Below are 24,805 nucleotides of genomic sequence, written 5' to 3' on the forward strand. Positions count from 1 at the left end.
GCAATGAAATTACAGCTTTAGGCTATAAAGGGAAAAAATATTGTGCGTACTTACTAAGTATAAAGTAGAATGCAAATCACCATAACCAATACTGATTACCAAAACAGACCCAAAGATCTTACAGATAGATTACCAAGGTGATACAGGACAATGGCAAATTTTAATAACTACCAGAGTTCTGGAAATACTCTTTGACAATCTCCTTTCAACTGAATTTAGTGTTGTACTCGTGTGTGAGTACTCAGGCGTGTCTGACTCTTTGAGATCCCAAGAACTGCAGCCCACCAGACTCCTCTGTCCATGGAATTTTCCAAGCAAGAAAACTACAGTGGGTTTCCCTTTCCTCCTCCAGGGGATCTTCCTGACCCAGGGATCAAACCTGCATCTCCTGTGTCTCCTGAATTGGCAGGCAGATTCTTTATCACTGCCTCACCTGGGAAGCCCAGTGTTGTGCTCATATCAAACATTTAATAACACATTTATTTGAAATATTATGAATATTACAAATATCCCCTGAAATGATCAGTATTACTGATCTTAAACTTTGGATATACTGTTATATAGGACTTTGAATGAACCTTACAATAAGCCTAATTCATTAATTCAGAGTTATAAAAGCTTTTTAATCATCTATGGTTACAGAGCAAAGGGTGGAGATTCTTGGCATCACTCTACTAGAAATCCTGCATCTTGACTACCTCTCTTTCTCTCACTCACTAAGGAGGTATTTCTTGAGCTTCCAAGTCTGTTTTATCCACATACTTTTTCTTATGAGTGAGTTTCTTGCGTAAGGTTATTATGACTAAGCTGTCTACGATATGGACACTTTAATGTGCAGGGTACAGAGGTAAACTAAGAATGTAGGACCACAGAGAAAAATGATCTGACGCTGTCACACCTCTGTTGTGGCTTGGCTTTATCTCTATATTAGTACAATCTACACACACAACACACATCCCATGCGTATGAATGTATGTGTGCATGTACGTATGGGTTTTCCCAGATGGCTCAGTGGTAAAGAACCCACCTGCCAATGCAGGAGATGCAAGGGAAATGGGTTCAATCCCTGGGTTGGGAAGATCTCCTGGAGTAGGAAATGACAACCCACTTCAGTACTCTTGTCTGGAAAATTCCATGGACAGAGGAGCCTGGTGGGCTACTATCCCTGGGATCACAAAGAGTCAGACATGACTGAGCACACATACACACCTGTGTGTGTGTGTGCTCACTTTTAGTCTTTTCATCACTAAGAATGTGTATGTAATTAAGCACAATCTCTACGTCCCAGATCCTGATATCTCTCCATGACCAGTCCCCACAGACACCTCAAACTGATACCACCTCACTTGCCCTCCCTTCTGAGTAAGCTAAGGATAAGTCATTGGGTAGTGACTCTTGTTTAGGTAGAAAACACCAGATGGACTCACATCCACATCATTTGTTTGCCAAGGTGATAGAGTAGTAAGTTTCTGTACTTCTAAAAGGAACATACAAAAAACTGTGGTTTCTTGGAGCACATCTGGGTGAAGTTTATGGGTGTCAATTACCCTCTATCTACCTTTCAACCTTTCCAGGTATTTCCCTCTTATGTCCAGACACATGACCTAAGTCCCATTCAAACCGGTGCCTGAACCTAGCCTTCACTTTCTAGCATTTATGCTTTGGCTTAACATATTCCTCTGCATTCCCTCTCTCCAAATCTTTCTCTCTCAAACTTTTTGTATACTTAAGAGGATATATTAGCCCTATTTCTCTATTGTGCCATGAAGCCTTACCTAAATCTAAATTAAAGAAATTGAAAAGCTCTCTTTTGAATTCCATAGCCCTTTATATCTCTCAACACCTAACACACTTTTCATTCACTGTTCTGTCTCCCAATCTATGCAGCTACCCAGGAAAATCCTTTAGAGTAGGAATTTTGCTGTAAAAGTCTACCAGAGGAAGCAGTCAGTAAATGCTGAATAATGGTAATAAAGCTGAACCAAACACTGCTTTAGAAGATTTGCCATTTTTCATTAATAGAATGACAGACATAAACAGTAGCTACAAATCATGATAAATGTTATTGACAAACTTTTCTCTATATTTATGTTATCTGAATCCATATTAATACAGAATTATAGAGTCCCTGACCTGGTGCACCATCCCCTTCAACAGTCTCAAATACATATATTCAAACAATTAAAGCAGTACTGTTGGCTATAAAACACTCTGCTGAACAATGTCCAGATCCTCTACTTATGGCTTAGGATTTTAAAGCAGAATAAACCAGGCAAAGAAAGATAAAATAGTCAAACCAGTTAAAGGCAGAAACATGTTTATAGGTCAGAAAAACAAGAACTTATGTCTTTAAAACAAACAAACTTCTATAGTAAATACAATGATTACCATCACCTACTTCTAGCTTCATTTTAATTTCTCTCCTGCTCTATGTTCAATCTACCTAATGAAAGAATTTCATTGTAAGGAGTTTCAAAATTTAAATCAACAGGAACATATAACATGAAATTCTCCCTAGGATGTTGAATCCATTATGGACAAAGATTCTGTAATATTGATCTTTGTATCCTTGAGCATAGTACTCAGTACAGAACAGTTGTTCCTTAAATTTTTCCTGAAAATATCCAACTTTTAATATGATATCAATTACTGAAACTAAATAGAAAAACTACATATTCTTACATAGGAAAAGCAGTCTTCCAATTTTTTTATTTTTATTTTTATTTTTTTAGTTTTTATTTTTAAATTTTAAAATCTTTAATTCTTACATGCATTCCCAAACATGAACCCCCTCCCACCTCCCTCCCCATAACATCTTTCTGGGTCATCCCCATGCACCAGCCCCAAGCATGCTGCATCCTGCGTCAGACATAGACTGGCGATTCAATTCACATGATAGTATACATGTTAGAATGTCATTCTCCCAAATCATCCCACCTCTCCTCTCCTCTGAGTCCAAAAGTCCGTTATACACATCTGTGTCTCTTTCCCTGTCTTGCATACAGGGTCGTCATTGCTATCTTCCTAAATTCCATATATATGTGTTAGTATACTGTATTGGTGTTTTTCTTTCTGGCTTACTTCACTCTGTATAATCGGTTCCAATTTTTTTAAAGCCAATTATTCATCATTTTCTTTAAGAAAGCATACACTTAGAAATACACACATGGTTTATTACTCTGATATTAACATCAAAAAGCAACGAAATATATTTACCCATTATATGATTCAGACACACCCGCAAATGGCTCATTTTCACAGTTGGCATAAGCAAACACAAAAGTCAGTACAAGTGAAATCACAGATGTGAGCAAAGCAAACTTCATTATGTTTTTACACGTCATTTTGAATTTCGAAACAAGAATACCACCTAAAATCTGACCAAGAGCAGCTCCAGGAATTAAAACAGTCCCTAATGAGAAAAAAGATACAGACAGTGAGAAAACATACAAGTATACTCGATAATTTATACCAATAATTATACCATTTTAAAACTATAATTTTTATATGTGTGTGTGTTAGTCACTCAGTCGATTTTTATATAATTTTTAATAAAATTTATACCATTTTAACTTAATAGAAAATGGCACCTTCTACTTCCCTCATACCAAAAATTAGAAAACATCAAAAACAAGTACTACTCTGGTTCTAACATATGAAACATTCATGTGATTTAGAAATAACATGCATAAATGAGTTAATAGTCATATTAAAATGAGAAGTTAATAAAATTAATGTTTTGAATATTAAGATCAATATGTATATAGCCTTTGTAGCTCTCAAATTCATACAACAAATTGTCTCATATCAGAAAATCGGAAACATATCAAAATCAGTATAAACTTCAACAAGTGGCTATCCAAAATTTTGCACTTCCCCCCCAAAAAAAATAATAAAAAAAATTAAAAAACAAAATTTTGCACTTCCCTGGTGGCTCAGTGGTAAAGAATCTGCCTGCAGTGCAGGAGACCAGGGTTCAATCCCTGTGCTGGGAAGATCCTCTGGAGAAGACATGGCAACCCACCCTGGTCTTCCTGCCTGGAGAAGTCCATGGACAGAGGAGTCTGGAGGCCTATAGCCCATAGGGTCGCACAGAGTCAGACACAACTGAAGAAACTAAGCCGCAGCAGCACCCAAAATTTTACACACATAAAATTCAATAAACATCTAATGTGGTAAAATAAAATTATTAGATAGAGCTACAACAAAAGAAAATGTTTTACCTGCAAGAGTAGCTGCTGAGCTAGAAGACATTCCAAACTGATTTTCTATAAATTTAGGTAAAAAGGTAGCAAATCCAGTAGTAATTAAGGCTTCTGAACAAGTTGATAGAACTAAACACATAAAGACAGTATTCCTCATCAAATTCTAAAGAAAAAATACAGTTCACCAAATGAATAACTATGATTATACTGCAAAACGTAGCACTAGAATGGTAAGTTCCCTGATGAAATAGCACATTTTAAATAAATACAACATAATTATTTCTAAAATTTCAGCATTTCCATTAGCACAAAAATATATATTGATTATTGATAGCCTTCTACATAAAATGTTGATAAAAAATTATACATAGAGCACCTAGGAAATGGACAGATAATTAATCAGTAGGGTGAACGTGCCCTGATCACAAGCAAGGGACTAGGGAAAGGAGGTGAAAGCTGGTTTGGAAAGCTCCCTTCCCCAGTCTTACTATAAATCTCCATATAATAAATCTATCTCTTACTCAATTTTTTATTGTGCTCTAAATTCCTATATTTAATAAATGAAGAATTGACTGTAAGCAGAGATGAGAATGGTTCCTAAGTACCATACTTGTAGTTTCACTCCACAAGTGACGCAATCAGTAGTTAAGAACCTTAGCTGGGTATAGAGTTAAGCAATTTTAAACAAAGGTCTATATTGCTGGTGTTCTCAGAATCTATTAATCTACCGGAGGAGAGCAGAGAGATTCACTTATGTCACCATATGTAACCATAAAGTGAAAAACTACGAAGTATAGTTCTGGAATATTCAATGCAAAAAAAAAAAAATCCATAACTAAACAACACACACACACAGAGGAGGCACAAAAAGGCAACATAAAAGGTTCAGAAGTCAGAGCCAGATGATGCAACATAAAAATAACAATAATGACAAAAGGAAAAAAGCACCTGAATGAAGAAATGAAATAGTTATTTAGAATAATGACTAGAAAATATTTAAGCTTTCAGATTGAAAAAGATAATGGACTCCTAGTAGGCACTAATGAAAAATGATAGACTCGTAGGACCTAGTAAAGTTCCTGAAATCAAAGAGAAATTCAAAAATTGGCAGATGGAAAGGATAACTAAGAATCACATTAACTTGAAACTTCTCAACTTCAACATATTTAACGTGAAAGGAGCCAAACACTATCTACAGACAATGAAAATTAAAGAAGTATGATCTGAAAGTATTCATCCAGTTAGAAATATCATTCTGACATTCAAGGATACTTAAATGGCATCCTATCTGAGAAGACAGTTATAAAATGCTATATCTATAGAGATTTGAATCAGAATTGAGATATTCAAGCAAGAGAACATAAGGATTAAAAAAAGCATTGGTGAGTAATGAGTCTTGATGGTAATACATGTGAGAATTTATAAAAATAAATTTAAACAGAAACATATGAAATAAAGCAAAACTACTATAAAAAGTTGGAATTTAAAATTATAAACAACCACAGCAAAACACAAGAATGTGCCTATATGGGAGAGGAGGAAGGAGAGTTAAAAGGTAGGATGGATGATGTAAAAATATTTTAAGGCTTTCATTTGAGGAGGAAAATAAATAATGAAAAGTAAATAAGTTCATCCCAGGGACGGGGGAGCCTGGTGAGCTGCCATCTATGGGGTCGCAGAGAGTCGGACACAACTCTAGCGACTTAGCAGCAGCAAATAAGTTCAAATTTTGAAAAGGTAAAATTATAAACTCCCTTATGTACAAAACTTTTATGATGCTAAACAGAATACTCTGTCAAGTTTAATAAAATAGACCATAACACTATTGTTTCTTTAACCTCAAATTCAAAAGAAGTAACCTCTAACTGCCACTTTTTCCACAAAGGAAAAATACTGGCTTGGCATTCTCAAAAACATAGTTACAATTCATTGGTAATTGATCCACCCATCACATAAGAGAAATGGCATGGGATAACTACTGAATATTGATATTGCCAATAAGATAACTCATGTTCTTCTAACCATTCTACTGAGGAATACTTTTCATTTACTCAAAGCACAATACAATTAAATCTGGAGAAGTCTGTATAAGAGCTAGAACTACAGTAAATAAGCAAGCAAGAATGCTTTGTGATAATACTTCTGTGTATGGGTATACTGTTTATTAACATTAGTTGTTTTACATTTTTATCAATAACCTCAGATACGCAGATGACACCACCCTTATGGCAGAAAGTGAAGAAAAACTGAAAAGCCTCTTGATGAAAGTGAAAGAGGAGAGTGAAAAAGTTGGCTTAAAGCTCAACATTCAGAAAATGAAGATCATGGCATCTGGTCCCATCACTTCATGGCAAATAGATGGGGAAACAGTGGAAACAGTGGCTGATTTTATTTGTCTGGGCTCCAAAATCACTGCAGGTGGTGACTGCAGCCATGAAATTAAAAGACGCTTACTCCTTGGAAGGAAAGTTATGACCAACCTAGGCAGTGTATTAAAAAGCAGAGACATTACTTTGTCAACAAAGGTCTGTCTAGTCAAGGCTATGGTTATTCCAGTAGTCATATATGGATGTGAGACTTGGACTATGATGAAAGCTGAGCACCGTAGAATTGATGCTTTTGAACTGTGGTGATGGAGAAGACTCTTGAGAGTTCCTTGGACTGCAAGGAGATCCAACCAGTCCATCCTAAAGGAGATCAGCCCTGGGTGTTCATTGGAAGGACTGATGTTAAAGCTGAAACTCCAATACTTTGGCCACCAGATGTGAAGAGCTGACTCATTTGAAAAGACCCTGACGCTGGGAAAGATTGAAGGCAGGAAGAGAAGGGGATAACAGAGGATGAGATGGTTGGATGGCATCACCAACTCAATGGACGTGGGTTTGGGTAAACTCCAGGAGTTGGTGATGGACAGGGAGGCCTGGAATGCTGCAGTTCATGGGGCTGCAGAGAGTCGGACATGACTAAGTGACTGAACTGATACTGATATTGATAGATATATACATATGTAACTGTGTGTGGAGTACGTGTGTTTGTATGAGTGTGTGTGTGTACACACTGTACCTTTAGAGCAGCTGGAAAATCTTTAAAACTTTGTCCAAAATTACCATCTGTAGCTTGTAAGGAATCACTCTGATGAGTTTGGGAAACTTTTCCTTCTTGAATTTTTGCTGTACCTAAAAAAGTAGTAAATATACTCACTCTGTCTTCTTGCTTTCAAATGATTCTGACTCATCATTTACACATTAAACAAAATGAGTTAGAAGCTTTTTTCTTTTACTCTAATTCTAACATACTTTCTAGATGAAATAATATTTAGTAACTATTATCATGTCCTTTAATTTTTAATAACAGTACTGTGAATAAAGTTGAGAAAAGTCACTATGTGGAATCAGAAGCTGAATGGCCCAGGGTAGAAAAAAAATCAATGAGTCCATCTACTGCTACACTTCCTACTTTTCTTTTGCCTGTTTCCAAAAGTTAATCATCTATTCTTGTACATATAACAATAGAAACAATGAAATGTCTTCAGCCTAGAGAAAAATACTTCTATAGATACGTGTATGAACCACACAATTATAAAGAAGCAAAATCTCACAGAGAAAGAAATGTATATTTTTTCCATTAATCTTTTATTTTTGTACAAATTTTTAGTATTGAAATTTGGTGGAAAATAAGTATACTATAGCATGACTTTGGTGTCAACTGAAAAAAAAAAGTACTTGCATTATCATTAACCAATAACTAACATCAATAATTTAATGTAGATTGGGTCCTGAAGTTACCAATTAAATACAAACTAATAGTTTAAAAGATATTATATCTTGAATAAACATAAAACAAGATTCTGATCTTGTTACAAATTTAGCAAGTATTTAATAAAAAGGCGAATATGTACAGTTTTATTAGGTATTAATGAAAAACCAACAAAAGCCATGAATATTAAGAGTGTTACCCAATATCTCCTAAAATAGAGGCATATTCAAAAGTTTGCATAAGCAGACAACTGAGATTCTATGTAAAAAAAAAAAAACATTGAATTTTCCAGAGTTCTTACTAATTTCCAGGGTTCTTATTAATCATTTAGGAAGCACCACTTGGCCTAGAATTGGAATAAAACTCTGGTTTTAAAGAAGACATTTTTACCTGGTAAATGTTTTGGAAAGCAGGAAAAAGGTATTATCAAAGACCAAGCAAGCAGCCAAGATATAAGAAATCCAATCCACCATGCCCCCAGCCATCGAGGGTCATCCTCAGTGATATCAATGCTGTGTGACAGAAAAACAAGAGGCAGGCGTCAGCTCTCTCTTGTTAGTTAGAACTCAGCCCTGATAACTACATAATTTATAATTCAAATGCATATACAGATAAACTATATTATTCAAAATTTTAAGTGGAGCCATTTTGAAGAATCCCAATGGATAGCAGGCATAAATGGTCTCAGAATAATGGCCTACAAGTATTTCACATGACAAATACAGGATAAAAGTTTTAGCTATTTAATAATAAATATAAGTATGTTAACTATTTGAAGGCATACACAGAATTTCTGAACATTCTTCAATCTTGGCTAACTTTTACTTCTTTACATATTATAATATGTAACATATATATAGAATAATAAATACATCTCACAGCAAATCACCAATTTTTGTTAAAAGCCAATACACTGTGCTTCAATTGTGGCATTCATTTGAATGTGAAAACTCTGCTTAAAGTGATATATATTAAGTTAAGTCACTTGCTCAGTCGTGTCTGACTCTTTGCAACCCCATGGACTGTAGCCCACCAGGTTCCCCACCAGGCTCCTCCGTCCATGGGATTTTCCAGGCAAGAATACTGGAGTGGGTTGCCATAACAGTTTCTTAAAATGGTTGTCACGTTTTTATATCAACAAGCTTTCCCTTAAAATACACTATTCCGATAACTCATTTCACCCCACCAAAATGAAAACCCAGCTCTCTACTGCAGGACTTCCTCTCCAGACCTTTTAGACAGTCTCTAAAAGATTAACCTAGGACTGCATCCAACAGTATCGTTGCATAGTACAACCTCTGAATGCTTTTATTAACCTACAGTCTCTAAAAGATTAACCTTGTCTCTAAAAAGATTAACCTAGGACTCATAGCTAAAGAACAGATCATACGCTGTGACTATGTTTTCTTATTCATTGTTCACAGTGATGCAAAGGACTGTGTAGTTACAGTAAAATGAGAAAACATGCCCTCATCAAAGGTTACTAACTTCTCTTTTCAAGAAAAGGAGAAGGTAACTCAGTGGGTAAGAAGGGGGTTTCAGAGTCAAAAAGACCTACTTCATTTCATGCCTTGGCCACTTACCAGTTCTGTATATCAACTACCTTATAAGATAAGTGAGAGGATTAAATAAAATGGCATGTAAAATAAAGTTTGAGATATACACAAAACCTATATTATACATCTTATACACACAAAAATACCTATATTGTCTGAAACATAGTATGGGATAAATAAACATTATCTGTTATTATCCTCCAGTGTCACAATTGTTAAAGCTGAACAACTGTTATCTCTATGGTATTATCAGAGCTACTACAGCACTTTGTCTGAGAACCATAAACTATTAAGACTCTTTCAGGCTATCCACCCACAGCAACATCTACTGAAAGCACAACTAATTTTAATTAAATTATTATTTTTGAACAATGCATAGCATCTTGGTTGTATATTTTGAAAAATAAGACCAGCTATCAGTCATCCTTATTTATGAATAAATACACTATACCAAGCGATGATGTGGCATTAATTCATGAAGCAATGCAGCCAAAATACTACATAAAAATTGTGTGTATTCAGTTTTTTTTCCAGAAAAATCCCTCATGTTATTCTGAAGAAATACTATAAAAATGCTCTGCCTGTGGTACTAACATGATTAAAATAATATAAATCTAAATAAAAGAAAAATAGATATCGCCTTGCCTGTGTTTCAAATCAACATCAATGTATAGGGTTAGCAATTGTCCTCCCAGCACATAGCCAACAGCAGGGCCTAAAATTGACATGGCATAGCCAATTCCTAGAAAAAAGCAAAGACACTGAACATGATCATCTGTGCAATTTTGCTTTGAATGTCTGACAAGTCAAGAAAGACAAATATTTTACTACAGAAAAACAAAATGATTCAAATTACATCACAATTACACATTTTTAACTAAAAAATGCCATTTGAGTGGTACCACTGTCAAGGAGCTTCAAATAGATGAATCTATATAGAATTTTTTAGACTACAATAACGACTGCAACAAATCCAATAACTATAAATATGTGGAAAGCTATGTCCTGTGAACTCACAGCAGGGGTAGTCTTCATCCACCATTACCCTCTGTGAACAGTGATGGCAATTTCTGTCTGCAAGGCTCATGGAAGAAAGCAAGGTGAAATGAGAAGCCTTTTATCGTCTGTGCATACACGCATGCTAAGTTGCTTCAGTCCTGTCTGACTCTTTGCGGCCCTATGGACTGTAGCCTGCTGTACACATTCCAAATGCATTCTTTATTTTGGACTACGGCAGCTGATTTAAAACCTGGATCTGGTCATTAGTCTGCTTCTTAAAAGTAAACCAGTAAACTCTTGCTCTTAGTGAATCTCGCATTTTAACTGGCAGCAGAATTAAACAGACCTTGTTTTTCTGATATTTAAAATTTTGCCATACACAATTTTTTACTTTTTATTAAAAATTATTCATACAAAAATTATATCTTCTTATGGCACCACCTTCTGAAATGATTATTAACTACTGAAATTCTCGTTCCCATACACGGAAGGAAAGGAATATACCAAACACAAAGTGAAGCATACATCAGTGGCAAAAATGATTTATGTACTAGATTAAGGCTCCAAAGTAGAGGTCATGCAAGATGATCTGAAAACATGTAAGACTTTTATTTATCTGTCCTACCCTAATTTATGGGCTTCCCTGGTGGCTCAGCGGTAAAGAATCCGCATGCCAACGCAGGAGATGTGGGTTCAGTCCCTGTGTAGGAAAGATCCCCTGGAGAAGGAAATAGCAACCCACTCCAGGATTCTCAGCCAGGAAGTCCCATGGATAGAGGAGCCTGGCAGGCTACAGTCCATTGGGTCACCAAAAGAGTTCGGCAGGACTTAGTGACTGACATATATTTTTAAATGTAAAAAATGTGTTAGTAGAAAATTTTAAGTATATCTAAGATTCATGCTCACAAAACCTTTATGGATAGAAATACACGATTTAAAACATTGGAAATCGATGATTCCCAAATTATCTTTAGTGACAGACCTTTTTTATAAATTATATCCAATTGGGTTTATATTGATACATTTATGAGAATGGTAGATGAACTAGGTAGACTGGTGTTTCCAACCAAATTGCCCACTAAGAAAAACTTCTAAAAATTGTAACAATCATTTTTCAATATACACTTGAAGGCAAAGAGATAAAAATAGTGAAGGATCACTGTGTTAAGATTCTGGAGAAGAGAGATGTTTAACAAAAATCGAGACTGATTTCCCCCCCCCCCCCTGAGTACACTGGCTGATTCTACAAGAGGCACTGGAAGGGAAACTGTCCCTTGCTAGGCTTTAGGAAGGAGGGATACAAACGATGAGGCTCAAAGTATATCTTGTAAACTTTCCCTGCCTTACATTTTAAGTTGGCCCCGAGGAGGTTATACTCTAAAAGCAAGGATGAGTTAGAGGTAGACTGGTTCACAGCACAAGTGCAGCTTAGCTTCAAATAAACTCAATCCCTGAAATTAGATAAAGGGCATCCCATTGCAGTGTTCCTGCATATGAGAGAGACTAGCAAGTTATTAAAAGACACGTGGAGTGATTCTCAAAAAAATTCTAGAACTATAGATCTGTCAAAACGAACATGAAACAGATCCACAGTAGATTACTTAGAGCTAAACTGGGTATTATGAAACTGGAAAATATATTATTAAATCAGTAAATATTTATCAGGAAGCAAGAAAAAAATAAAGATAGAAAGTATAGAAAGGACATTAAAGGACAAAGAATACATTAAAAAAAAAAAAAAAAAGGCCTAGCATACATGTAACTGGAATAGGAGAGGAGATAATAAAGCCGAAGTTAATATATTGGAACAGTCTGCTTGTGCTGAATTCTCTTATTTTTCCATCTAAAAATGATTTTTTTTTTACTCTTTTCCCTAATGAGTATTTTCACTGGAAACAGAAGACTAGCTGTCCATTAATGTTCTCTCAGTACTTTAAAAGCACTATTCTACTGTGTTCACTCCTCCTTTCCTATGATTATTAGTATAATTTCAACTTATTGACTTAAGATTGTTCTTCAAGTTAAAGGAAAATGATTTCTTAATAAAGCACTGCTGATGCTGCTGTTGCTAAATCGCTTCAGTTCGTGTCTGAATCTTCACGACCCTATGGGCCATGACCCGCCAGGCTCCTCTGTCCATGGGATGCTCCCAGCAAGAATACTGGAGTAGGGTGCCAGGCCCTCCTCAAGCGGGTCTCCCCAACGCAGGGATCGAACCCACATCTCTTAGGTCTCCTGCACTGGCAGGGTGCCACCTAGGAATCCCAAATAAATCATTAATAATACTTATTTCAGGAGCTTAAATATAGAAGGGATCACAGGACACAGAAATAACTAAATGTTGGGACAAGAGTAAAGTTCAAAGGTTTTAAGATTATGTGATGATCAGGAATGTGATAAAAGTGTCAATTAACATTAGAATTTCATAAAATCAAGTTTGCATATAAGGTAATTAGTAGATGAACAGTAGAAGAGCATATACCTAGGAAGTTAATAGAGGGGAGAAATAAAATAATAAATATTAAACTATCAAAAAGAAAGGGAAAAAGGGCACTAAATAAGAATGTAGAGCAAACAAGAAGTACAGATTAAGGTGAAAGATTTTAACACAAAATAAGATTAAATGAACTTAAAAGTTTAATTAAAGAACAAAAATTGTAAACCCCCAAAAGCATTTAAAGACAAAGACAAAATGAGTGAATGGCATGGAGATGGCTGTGAGGTTAGACATGCTGTGTGACTACAATTTTCCCATCATTCTAATAGGTACCAAATTTTGACTGTTTTCATTTTGCCCATTTTTGCCTTGCTGCCTAAAACTGCTTCACATAGAGGGAGGCATCCTATCAGTAACAGATACTATTGTAAAACAAAGATAGAATAGGGGAAGATTTTGGAAATGAGGAACACAAAAAGCTTAAGAAAGGATTTCACTCAACAAAACCTAATTATCCAATGAAAAGAATCAGTTACCTGACGTTGAAAACAATTAAAATGAGTTTCCAAGTTTTATCACTTTTGGGGTTTTTTTTCCCCCTTTACTCTCAAAAATTACCATTCAGTGAATTCCTACAGTACTGAGAAGAGTTACAGTAGCAGGCTTTGTGGCTGTAATCTTTAGAAAGACCATGCTTGTGAGGCTGACCCTTGGTTTGCATCTGGGATCTTAAATGTCCAGAGGGATGCCACTATTCCCATATAAAGGTGGATCATTGTGCTGAAACTGCTTGTACAAACAATGCGGTTTTTCCCAACACTTGTATTCCTTCTGAGAGTCTAGAACTTTCCTACGTGCAAGGTAGGGGGTTCCTATACGGTCGATTCCCAGTAAAATCCTTGAGCACTGAATCTCTAATGAACTTAGCTGGCAGAAAACATTTCACACATGCTCTTACAACTCCTGGCTGGAGGAATTAATTTTGGCCTCTGTGCCTCCACTAGGAGCAAGTGGGTGCTTGAAGCTTGTGCGTGGCTGTGTATGTACTTTGCCTCAGGCACCTTTTCCCTTTGCTGATTCCCCTTTGTATCCTTCTGCTGTAATAAATTGTAGCCCTGAAAACTGTCAGTCCCGGGGAATATAAAATCTGAGATGGTCTCTTGGGCCTTCACCCCACCCTTCCATTCTTAAACAGTCTTTGAAAAACTCTGTATTCTGTGTGTTACTAAAATATAAAGATTGAAGTTGTTTTATGAGAAGCACTGATTAGAGGAGGACCTCAGAGAGGAAATTTGTGAACTGGAAGACTGAAAAGCAGCACTGGTAGCTAGCTGAAATAAAAGCACAGTTAAATTAGTTACATGGGGTTGTACAGATCAGCCAGAATGCGCGCGAGAGCATCAGATCTTGTGCAAAGACCAAAGCAAAGCAAGCGAACAGGTAGGAGTGTAGTGGTTTCTATATCAGAGATTCAGGGCTACACTGAACACGTGACTTCCAGCGACTATGGCAACAGGTCTCTTTATACACTGAAAGTTGATGTCGCCCCAAAATTCATATGTTGAAACCCAATTCCCAGTGCAGTTGCATTTGGAGGTGGGGCCTCTGGGAAGGGATTAGGTCATAAGAGTGAAGCCCTCAGAACAGGATTAGTGCCCTTAAAAGAAGGCCCGAGCGCTCACTTGTCCCCTCTGCCACAGCTAAAAGGCAGCTGCCCACGAATCAAGAAATGGACCTTCACCAGATACTAAATCTCTGGGCACCATGATCTTGTACTTGCCAACCTCCAGGACTGTGAGAAATAAATTTCTCTTGTTTGTAAGCCAACTAGTCTATAGTATTCTCTTTGAGCAGTCCAAGTGGACAAAATCCCCTACATTTGAGTATACTAGTAAAGTGAAAGTGAAAAGTGAAAGTGTCAGTCACTCAGTTGTGTCTGACTCTTTGAGACCCCATGGACTGTAGCCCACCAGGCTCCTCTGTCCCTGGAATTCTCCAGGCAAGAATACTGGAGTCATTCCAGTAAGAGAATAAGGAGTCATTCCCTTCTCCAGGGGCTCTTCCTGACCAGGAATTGAATCCAGGTCTCCTGCACTGCAGGCAGATTCTTTACCATCTGAGCCACTAGGGAAGCCTCGATAAAGTGAAAACTCACATGCAAATTTATTACACATTAACTTGGATGTAGGCCATCCATGATTTAGTCAGCTCTACCTTCCAGGAACTCCAGGGATGGAATTTAAGAGAAATTTGTGCTGTCAAGAATTAGATCACAAAGGGAAAATATTGAGTCATATGTAAAAAGCATTAATCTGAAACGGACAATTCCACAGAAGTTTCTGAGTACCACTGTGTGGTTTCTTTTGTTGACTTTAGTCAGTTCCATGTAGGATGAAGTAAGTCACACAGAACAGCAAAACTCTACCCCCACATCTGTGTAAATTAGCCTGGGAAACATTCCAGCAATCAAGATGACCTACTTCTTGGATGGCACTTCAAGAAAGGCTTGAAATGCCCAGCACAGGAGAGAAAGGAGGATGTCAATAAAAATCAACCACATTCAACTGGTACTTCAGCAAACAGTTAAACAAAAAAAAAAGTAATATTGCATTTACCTAGTGTAAATACTTATGAAATCACAACTAACTTCTTAAAAATGTATGTTGTACATTACTTATAAATTCAATAAGCAGTAACATGAAATGGCACTGAGACATTTGTATTAGCAGCAAACTTACCTATATAGAGAGAAGATTTGTGGATGGGCACAGAGTCATCAATAAAGGCTGTTCCCAAGGTATACAGAGGAGTTCCCCCTGTTCCCAGCAACAGTTGTCCCAAAATAAAGACATACAAGTAGTAGAAAAGTGGAGAACTTGAAGTGCTACAGCTGTGTTTATTCTTTGCTGTTGAGCAAGTATCTTTAGGGAAAAAAAATAAAATAAGATTGTGAACTTATCAAAATGTTACCTAATACTCTAAATTTCAGAAATTATACTTGCCTAACATAACCTTCCTTCTTCACTTTATTATACTTAAAAAATACTTAGAATATAATTAAGATATTTAAAAGACATATTATTAAAGAAAATACATGAACCATTGGATGCATGCTCAATTGCTCAGGCGTGTCTGACTCCTTTGCAATCCCATGGACTGGCCTGCCAGGCTCCTCTGTCTGTGGGAGTTTTCAGGCAACAATACTAGAGTGGGTTGCCATTGCTTCCTCCAGGGGATCTTCCCAACCCAGGGATAGATCTTGGGTCTTCTGCATCTCCTGCACTGGCAGTGGATCCTTCACCACTGAGCCACCCAGGATGCCCAGATGAAACACTGCAGCTTCAAAACATGACAGCATCAAAGTACGTGGTGCATATATGCAATGACATAGTGCTCAGGCACTGAAAAGAAGGACGTGATGTCATTTGCAGAAACATGGATGGGCCTAGAGACCGCGGTACTGAGTGATGTCAGACAGAGAAGTATCCTATGACATCCCACACATGTGGGACCTAAAAAGAGACAATACCAGTGAACTTACTTACGAAACAGAAAGACACTCACAGACTTAGAAAATGAATTATGGTTGCCGGAGGGAAGGATTGAGTGAAGGTATAGCTATGGCATTTGCGATGGACATGTACAACATTACTACATTTAAAACGGATAACCAAAAAGGGCCTACTATATAGCACAGGGAACTCTGCTCAGTGTTACATGGCAGCCTGGATGGGACAGGAGTTTGGGGGAGAATGGTTACACGTGTATACACGGCTGAATCCCTTTTCTGTTCAACTGAAACTTACCACAGCATTGTTAATCGGCTATACTCCAACACAAAATAAAGTTTAAATATATATATATACTTTTTTTTTACCACGATATTGATTTTACCAATCAACATATGTCATATGGCATTTGGCTTCCCTGGTGGCTCAGAGGTTAAAGCGTCTGCCTGGAATGCGGGAGACCTGGGTTCGATCCCTGGGTCGGGAAGATCCCCTGGAGAAGGAAATGGCAACCCACTCCAGTACTCTTGCCTGGAGAATCCCATGGAGGGAGGAGCCTGGTAAGCTACAGTCCATGGGGTCGCACAGAGTCGGACACGACTGAGCAACTTCACTTTCACTTTCACTTTTCTGAGTTACTCCACTTAGTGTGATAATCTCTAGGTTCATCCATGTTACTACGACAGATAACCATTATTTCTTTCTTTTAATAGTTGAATATTATTCCATTGTATGTATGTGTGTATATATCTATTCATACACACACACCCTGCATCCTCTTTATCTTATTCACCTATTGACAGACATTTAAGTTGCTTCCCTGTCTTGGCTATTACAAATAATGTAGATATCAACATTGGGGAGCAAGTATCTTTTCAAGTTAGCGTCTTCTAGGAATAAATGCCCAGGAGGAGACTCTGGATCATTTTAGTTTTTTATTTTTTTTTGTTTTTTTTTGTGTTTTTTTGGGGGGGCTCGTCCGGGATCATTTTAGTTTTTTAAAGAACCTCCAAACTGTCTCCACCAATTTACACTGGCTGCATCAATTTACATTCCTTCCAGCAGTGTAGGAGGGTTTCCCCCACACTCTCTCCAGCATTTGATACTTGTAGTTTGTTTTTGTTTTTTTTTTAATGATGGCCATTTTGACCAGTATGAGGGGATACTTCATTTTAGTTTTGACTTGTATTTCTCTAGTAATCAGTGATGTTGAGCATATTTCATGTGCCTATTGAACATCTGTATGTTTTCTTCGGAGAAATTTAGGTCTTCTGCCCATTTTTTGATTGGGTTGTTTTTTGTTATTGAGTTGTATGAGCTATTGGTGTATTTTGGAAATTAAGCCTTTGTTGTTCACATCATTTGCAACTATTTTCTCTCAGTCTGTAGGTTGTCTTTCTGTTTTCTTTACGGTTTTCTTTGCTAGGTAAAATTTTATATGCTTGATTAGGCACCATTTGTTTATTTTCACCTTTATTTCAATTGACTTGGAGACTGCCCTAAGAAAACATTGCTGCTGCTGCTGCTGCTGCTGCTGCTGCTGCTGCTGCGTCACTTCAGTCGTGTCTGACTCGGCGCAGCCTCATAGACGGCAGCCCACCAGGCTCCCCCATCCCTGGGATTCTCCAGGCAAGAACACTGGAGTGGGTTGCCATTTCCTTCTCCAATGCATGAAAGTGAAAAGTGAAAGTGAAGCCACTCAGTCGTGTCCAACTCTTCACAACCCCATGGACTGAGGCCCACCAGGCTCCTTCGTCCATTGCCGCACCTTATGTTAAAGAATGTCTTATCTATGTTGTCTTCTAGAAGTTTTATAGTGTCATGTCTTATATTTAACTCCTTAAGCCATTCAGTTTATTTTTGTGTCAGGTGTGAGGGACTGTTCTAATTTCATCGATTTACATGTAACTGTTCAGCTTTCCCAATATCCCCTACTGGAAACATTGTCTTTTTTCCATTATATACCCTTGTCTCCTTTTTAACTGACCCTATATGTGTATGTTTTTTTCTGAGCTCTCTATTCTGTTCCATTAATCCACATCTGCTTTTCTGCTAGTACCACACTGTATTGACCACTGTAGCTTTGCAATATTGTCTGAAATCTGAGAGGGTTATACTTCCAGCTTTGTTCTTTTTCATCAGGATTGCTTTGGAAACTCTGGATCTTTCATGGCTCCATATAAATTTTAGAATTATTTGTTCTAGTTCTGTGAAAAATGTAATAAGGAATTTGATAGGTATCTGCATTAAACCTATAGATTGCTTTGGGTAGTGTGGCCATTTTAACAACATTAATTCTTCCAACCCAAGCCCATAGGATACCTTCCCATTTCTTTAAATTATCTTCTGTTTTCTTTATCGATGTTCATAGTTCTCAAAATACAAGTCTTTTACCTCCTTTGTCAGGTTTATTTTACTTTCGTAATGAAATTTTAAAAGGGATTGTCTTTTTACTTTTCCTTTCTGATACTTCATTGCTAGTGCAAAGAAATACAACAGATTTCTGTGTGTTAAACTGGTATCCTGCTACCTTGCTGAATTCATTTATCAATTTTAGAAGTTTTTGTGTGGACTCTTTTAAGGTCTCCTACACATCATATCATATCATCTGCATAAGATGATAATTTTATCTCTTTCTTTCCATTTTAGATACCTGAAAATGGTTACCTTTAAGTTTGATTAAATAAAACCTTTTATAAAAAATATCATATTTAAAGGCTAGACATAATAAATCCATATTTTCTAACTCCATCATGGGCTTCCCTAGTGGCTCAAACAGTAAAGAACCCACTTACAATGCAGGAGACCTGCGTTCAGTTCCTGAGTCAGAAAGATCCCCTGGAGGAGAGGGAATGGCTACCCACTCCAGTATTTTTGCCTGGGAAGTCCCATGGACAGAGGAGCCTGACAAGCTATGGTGCACAGGGCCACCAAGAGTCAAACATGACTGAGTGACTAAAATACACACACAAACTCATCATATTATATTAATGAACTAAGAGACTTGTTAAAAATATATTCCCAACCCTCTCACTTTAAATCCAGTGTAGCATCCAGGAATTTGTATTTTAACAATGACTTCAACTAATTCTATTTTCATTTTCTTGATATCAGATCAAGATTTACTATTTCCAAATTGATGAGACGTAGGGCCCCTAAAGCACCAATTCTGAATATTCTTTAACTGGTTGATAGTCATCAAATTTTCAGATGCAAATTCAATGCATAAAAATAAGTTAAAATTTTGTATTTAAAATATTCTCTATAATAATATTGTATATATTCATGCTATAAGAGGTTTGCGGATATTTTGGCAGGTAATCTGTATTTATAACGGGACTAAGTCTGCATTATTTGTGATATTTCCCTGGCCATGTCAAACCTTTGAATTATTTTTCCTGATTTTAGTATTCATTTTCCTGGAGGTAGTAGGTTAGACTATCAATCTCTTATTACTTGATACACTGCAAAACTGAACTTATGTATATGCATTATTGCTTTACTGTTTTCTCCTACTTCCTTTTTTATAATAGGTAAATTGCCTTTAGGAAAATATTTTGTTGTAATAATCAGGTTAGACATTTTGATTATATGAGTATTCTATGGGGTTTGGTGTTTTATTGTTTTTCCCAGAGGAAGTAATCAATGAGCTTCAACTTGCTTGTTTAAATAAATTTTCAACATGCTTGAAGAACATCAAGAAAAGTATCCAGGGTTAGGAGAGAAGATGGCTGAGGAATAAAAAGGCGAGATCACCTTCCTCCCCACAAATACATCAAAAATTCATCAGTATATGGACCAACACCTACAGAACGAGTTCTAAATGCTGGCAGAACCACCCAAGCTTTCAAAAAAGCAAGCTAATCTCCTTAGAACAAGGCAAGGCAAAAGATAAAAATAATAAAAGAGACAAAGGATTTCAGGACAGGGACCTGAAGGAAGAAAAGTTTCCGCACAATAGGAAACTCTCTCACGGCTGGGGTCAGGGGAAGCTTCAGAACCACAGAGGGGAGCACAATGGCGGGCGCTCAGAAAGCACAATGGAGGGAATCCACCACAGAGATCATGGCCAATGGCACGCCATGGCCAAGAAGCAGCTTGGATGCCTCCGCCTGCAGCAGAGGTTAGAGCAGGGTGTTGGCTCAGGTGCAGGTGTTGGACCTCAGGGAGAGGACCTGGGCTGGTTTCCATTCTCTAAGGGAGCTGGGATGACACAGTGCAGGGAGTCAGGGGAAAGACTGGGCATCCCAGGGGGGCAAGAGGTCCTTGTCACTGGGACACGCTAACTCTTCACTCACAGACAGCAGCTGAGTGAGCGCTTGCCAATCAAACCAGTCAGGGCCCCAGGCAGAATTACACTTGACTGCAATTTACAATTCCACAGCACAAAATGCAAACTACCAGACTATGGCATCTGGTGTCATCACTTCACTTCAAGGCAAATAGTTGGGGAAAAAATGAAAACATTCACAAACTTTATTTTCTTGGGCTCCAAAATTACTGTGGACGGTGAATGCAGCCATGAAATTAAACGACGCTTGCTCCTTGGGAAAAAAAAAAGCAATAATAAACCTAGACAGTCTATTAAAAAGCAGAGACATCACTTTTCTGACAAAGGTCCTTATAGTCAAAGCTATGGTTTTTCCAGTAGTTATGTACAGATTTGAGAGTTGGATCATAAAGAAGGCTGAGCACTGAAGAACTGATGCTTTTAAATTGTGGTGCTGAAGAAGAATCTTGAGAGTCCCTTGGACTGCAAGGAGATCAAACCAGTTCATCCTAAAGGAAATCAACCCTGAATATTCACAGAAAGGATGGATGCTGACGCCGAAGCCCCAATACTTTAGCCACCTGATATGAAGAGCCAACTCATCGGAATAGACCCTGATGCTGAGAAAGACTGAAGGCAAGAGGACAAGGGGACGACAGAGGATGAGATGGTTGGATGGCATCACCGACTCGATGGACATGAGTTTGAGCAAACTGTGGGAGATGGTGAAGGACAGGGAAGCCTAGCGTGCTGCAGTCCATGGGTCTCAAAGAGTCAGACATGACTGAGTGACTGAACAACAAGCCACTACCAAACCCAGGGAAAGTGCCTGAAGCAGCAGACAAACTGCCACTGATGTGGCCCAGACCCCAGAGGTGGCAATCACCACCAGGTTGTGAGTGGACACATGTTGCTGCCTGCACCCTGCTGAGAGGCTAAGCAGCTTGGTTCTTCCCAGGGACCCACGGTCTGGGGCCAAGCCAATTGCTCTGAGTGCACATGACCCATATCAGGCTGTGAGAACATCCAGCAGGTCTCTATTACCACAGGTAGCCCCTAGACCTTCCCTGATAGCTCAGATGGTATCTTCTGCCTGCAAGGCGGAAGACCTGGGTTCAATCCCTGGGTCAGGAAGATCCCGTGGAGAAGGAAATGGCAACCCACTCCAGTACTCTTGCTTGGAAAATCCTATGGGCAGAGGAGCCTGGTAGGCTACAGTCCATGGGGTCACAAAGAGTCGGATACAACTAAGCGACTTCACTTTCACTTTCATATCCCAATTGTGGCTGCCATACACCCTCCCTCTCCCCAGACAGAGTGAGCAAGTGAATCCTAAAAAGTCTCAGCCTTTGCCTCCTTGTGTCTAGGAGGGAAGTCATGAGAGGGCAACCTACAAGCAGCACATGCGTGCGTCCTCAGTCACTTCAGTCGTGGCTGACTCTGCAACCCGGTGATCTGCCGTCCACCAGGTTCCTCTGTCTATGAGATTTTCCAGACAAGAATACTGGAGTGAGCTGCCATGCCTTCCTCCAGGGGATCTTCCCGACCCAGGGATCAAACCAGTGTCTCCTGCATTGCAGGATTCTTACCCACTGAGCCACCTGGGAAGCCCACCTCCAAGCAGAGCCAGACCCAAAACCAAAGCAGAACACCAGGAGCTGTGTGACCAAAGAAGAAAAAGAGAATTAGCAGCCACAGGTGCAGCGGATCAAATACCCACAATTAGCCTGAGACTGGACTCTAGCGGAGAAGGCGATGTCACCCCACTCCAGTACTCTTGCCTGGGAAATCCCATGGATGGAGGGGCCTGGTGGGCTGCAGTCCATGGGGTCACAAAGAGTCAGACACGACTGAGCGACTTCCCTTTCACTTTTCACTCTCATGCATTGGAGAAGGAAATGGCAACCCAATCCAGTGTTCTTCCCTAGAGGATCCCAAGGATGGGGGAGCCTGGTGGGCTGCCGTCTATGGGGTCACACAGAGTCGGACACAACTGAAGTGACTTAGCAGCAACAGCAGTGTACTCTAGAGACTCTGGACTTTGGGACAAAGTACAAGCTGGAATAAGGCCAGATCTGAGACTGGGTGGACCCCACAGAGCCCACAACAGGTCTAGAGAACTTCCTGGAAATACTGGAGGACTTTGGTGTGTGCTCCTCTGAGTGCTCTGGGCTGTTGAGTGTTACTTTTATCAACAGTCTTGGGGTTGTTGTCTTCTATGCTGTGTGGCTTATGAGGTTTTAGTGCCACAGTAAAGGGCTGGACTTGAACCCCTAAGGTGGAAGAGCTGAGTCCAGGACTTTGAACGACCAGAGAACTCCCAACCCCATGCAATATTAATTGATGAGAGCTCTCCCAAAGGTCTCCATCTCAACACTAAGATCAAACCCTACCCTAAGGTCAGCAAGCTCCAGGGACAGATGCTCCATGGCAATCCTCCAGCAAGACAGGAGTACAGCCCTGCACATTAGCAGAGAGGCCACTCAAAGCATACCAAACCCATAGACACATCAAAAAGCACCGCTGGACATGGCCCTGCCCTTCAGAGAGACAAGACCAACTCCATCCACCAACCAGAAAATCTTCACAAGGCACTGGTCCAACCCTACCCACGGGGGTCAGACTCCACAATAAGAGGAACTATGACCTCCCAGCCTGCAGAAAGGAGACCCTAAACATAGCAAATTAAATGAAATAAAAAGCCAGAGAAACATGCAGCAGATAAAGGAGCATGGTAAAAACCACAAAGACAAAACAAATGAAGAGGAAATGGGCAGTCTACCTGGGAAAAAATTCTGAGTAATAATACTAAAGATGATCCAAAATCTTGAAAATAAAATGGAGGCATGGGTAAATAGACTGGAGGCACAGATAGAGAAGATGAAAGAAATGATCAATAAGGACCCTGAAGAATTAAAGAATGGACAGTTGGCAATGAACAACACAATAACTGAGATGAAAGATACACTGGAGTGAACCAATAGCAGAGTAACTGAGGCAGAGGAATGGATAAATGAGCTGGAAGATATAATGGCGGAAGTGGCTGAGGCAGAGCAGACTAAAGAATAAAGACTAGAAACAAATGAGGACAGTCTCAGAGACCTCTGGGGGCAATATTAATCATAAAAACATTTGAATCATAGGGGTCCCAGAAGACAACAAGAAAGGGCATGAGAAAATATGTGAGGAGATTTTAGCCAAAAACTTCCCTAAAATGGGAAAGGAAATAGCCACCCAGGTCCAGAAAGCTCAGAGATTTTCATACAGGATAAATCCAAGGAGAAACATGCCAAGGCACATATTAATCAATCTAACAAAAATTAAACACAAAAAACAAATATTAAAAGCAGCAAGGCAAAAGCAACAAGTGACATAAAAGGGGATCCCCATAAACCTAACAGCTGATCTTTCAACAGAAACTCTGCAGATCAGAAGGGAATGGCAGGATATACTTAAAAGTGATGAAAAGAAAAAACCTACAACCAAGATCACTCTATCCAGCAAGGATCTCATTCACATTCAAAGGCACAATGAAAAGCTTTACAGACAAGCAAAAGTTAAGAGAAATCAGTACCACCAAACCAGCTTAACAACAAATGTTACAGGGACTTCTCTAGACAGAAAACACAAGAGAAGGAAAAGGTCTACAAAAACAAACCAAAAACAATAAATGATAATAGTATCATACATATCAATAATTACCTTAAATGTAAATGGATGAAACGCTCTAACCAAAACACACAGATTGGCTGAATACATACAAAAACAAGACTGCTATATATGCTGCCTACAAGAGATATGCCTGAGACCTAGGGACACATACAGCTGAAAGTGAGGGAACTAGGAAAAGATATCCCATGCAAACAGAAATCAAAGAAAGCAGAAGTAGCAATACTCATATCAGATAAAATAGACTTTTAAAAAAAGACCATGACAAGAGACAAAGAAGGACACTGCATAATAATCAAGGGATCAATCCAAAAAGAAGATATAATGATTATAAATGCACCCAATATAGGAGCACCTCAATACACAAGGCAAATGCTAACAACTATTCAAGGGGAGATCAACAG

At 38.5% G+C, this 24,805-nt stretch overlaps 1 protein-coding gene across 1 annotated transcript in view; it reads right to left on the reverse strand.

Annotated features, from left to right (window-relative positions):
* The window catches only part of SLCO4C1 (solute carrier organic anion transporter family member 4C1), a 91,189-nt gene that overhangs the window by 16,733 nt on the left and 49,651 nt on the right, over positions 1–24,805 (reverse strand). The window contains exons 3-8 of the mRNA XM_042250792.2: positions 15,692–15,874; positions 10,163–10,259; positions 8,352–8,473; positions 7,269–7,381; positions 4,224–4,368; positions 3,217–3,412 (exon numbers count right to left, since the gene is read on the reverse strand). Of these exons, the coding sequence (XP_042106726.1) occupies positions 3,217–3,412; positions 4,224–4,368; positions 7,269–7,381; positions 8,352–8,473; positions 10,163–10,259; positions 15,692–15,874 (856 nt within the window). The remainder of the gene's footprint in view (positions 1–3,216; positions 3,413–4,223; positions 4,369–7,268; positions 7,382–8,351; positions 8,474–10,162; positions 10,260–15,691; positions 15,875–24,805) is intronic.

Source organism: Ovis aries, chromosome 5, assembly GCF_016772045.2.
Source record: "Ovis aries strain OAR_USU_Benz2616 breed Rambouillet chromosome 5, ARS-UI_Ramb_v3.0, whole genome shotgun sequence".
Classification (NCBI taxonomy): domain Eukaryota; kingdom Metazoa; phylum Chordata; class Mammalia; order Artiodactyla; family Bovidae; genus Ovis; species Ovis aries.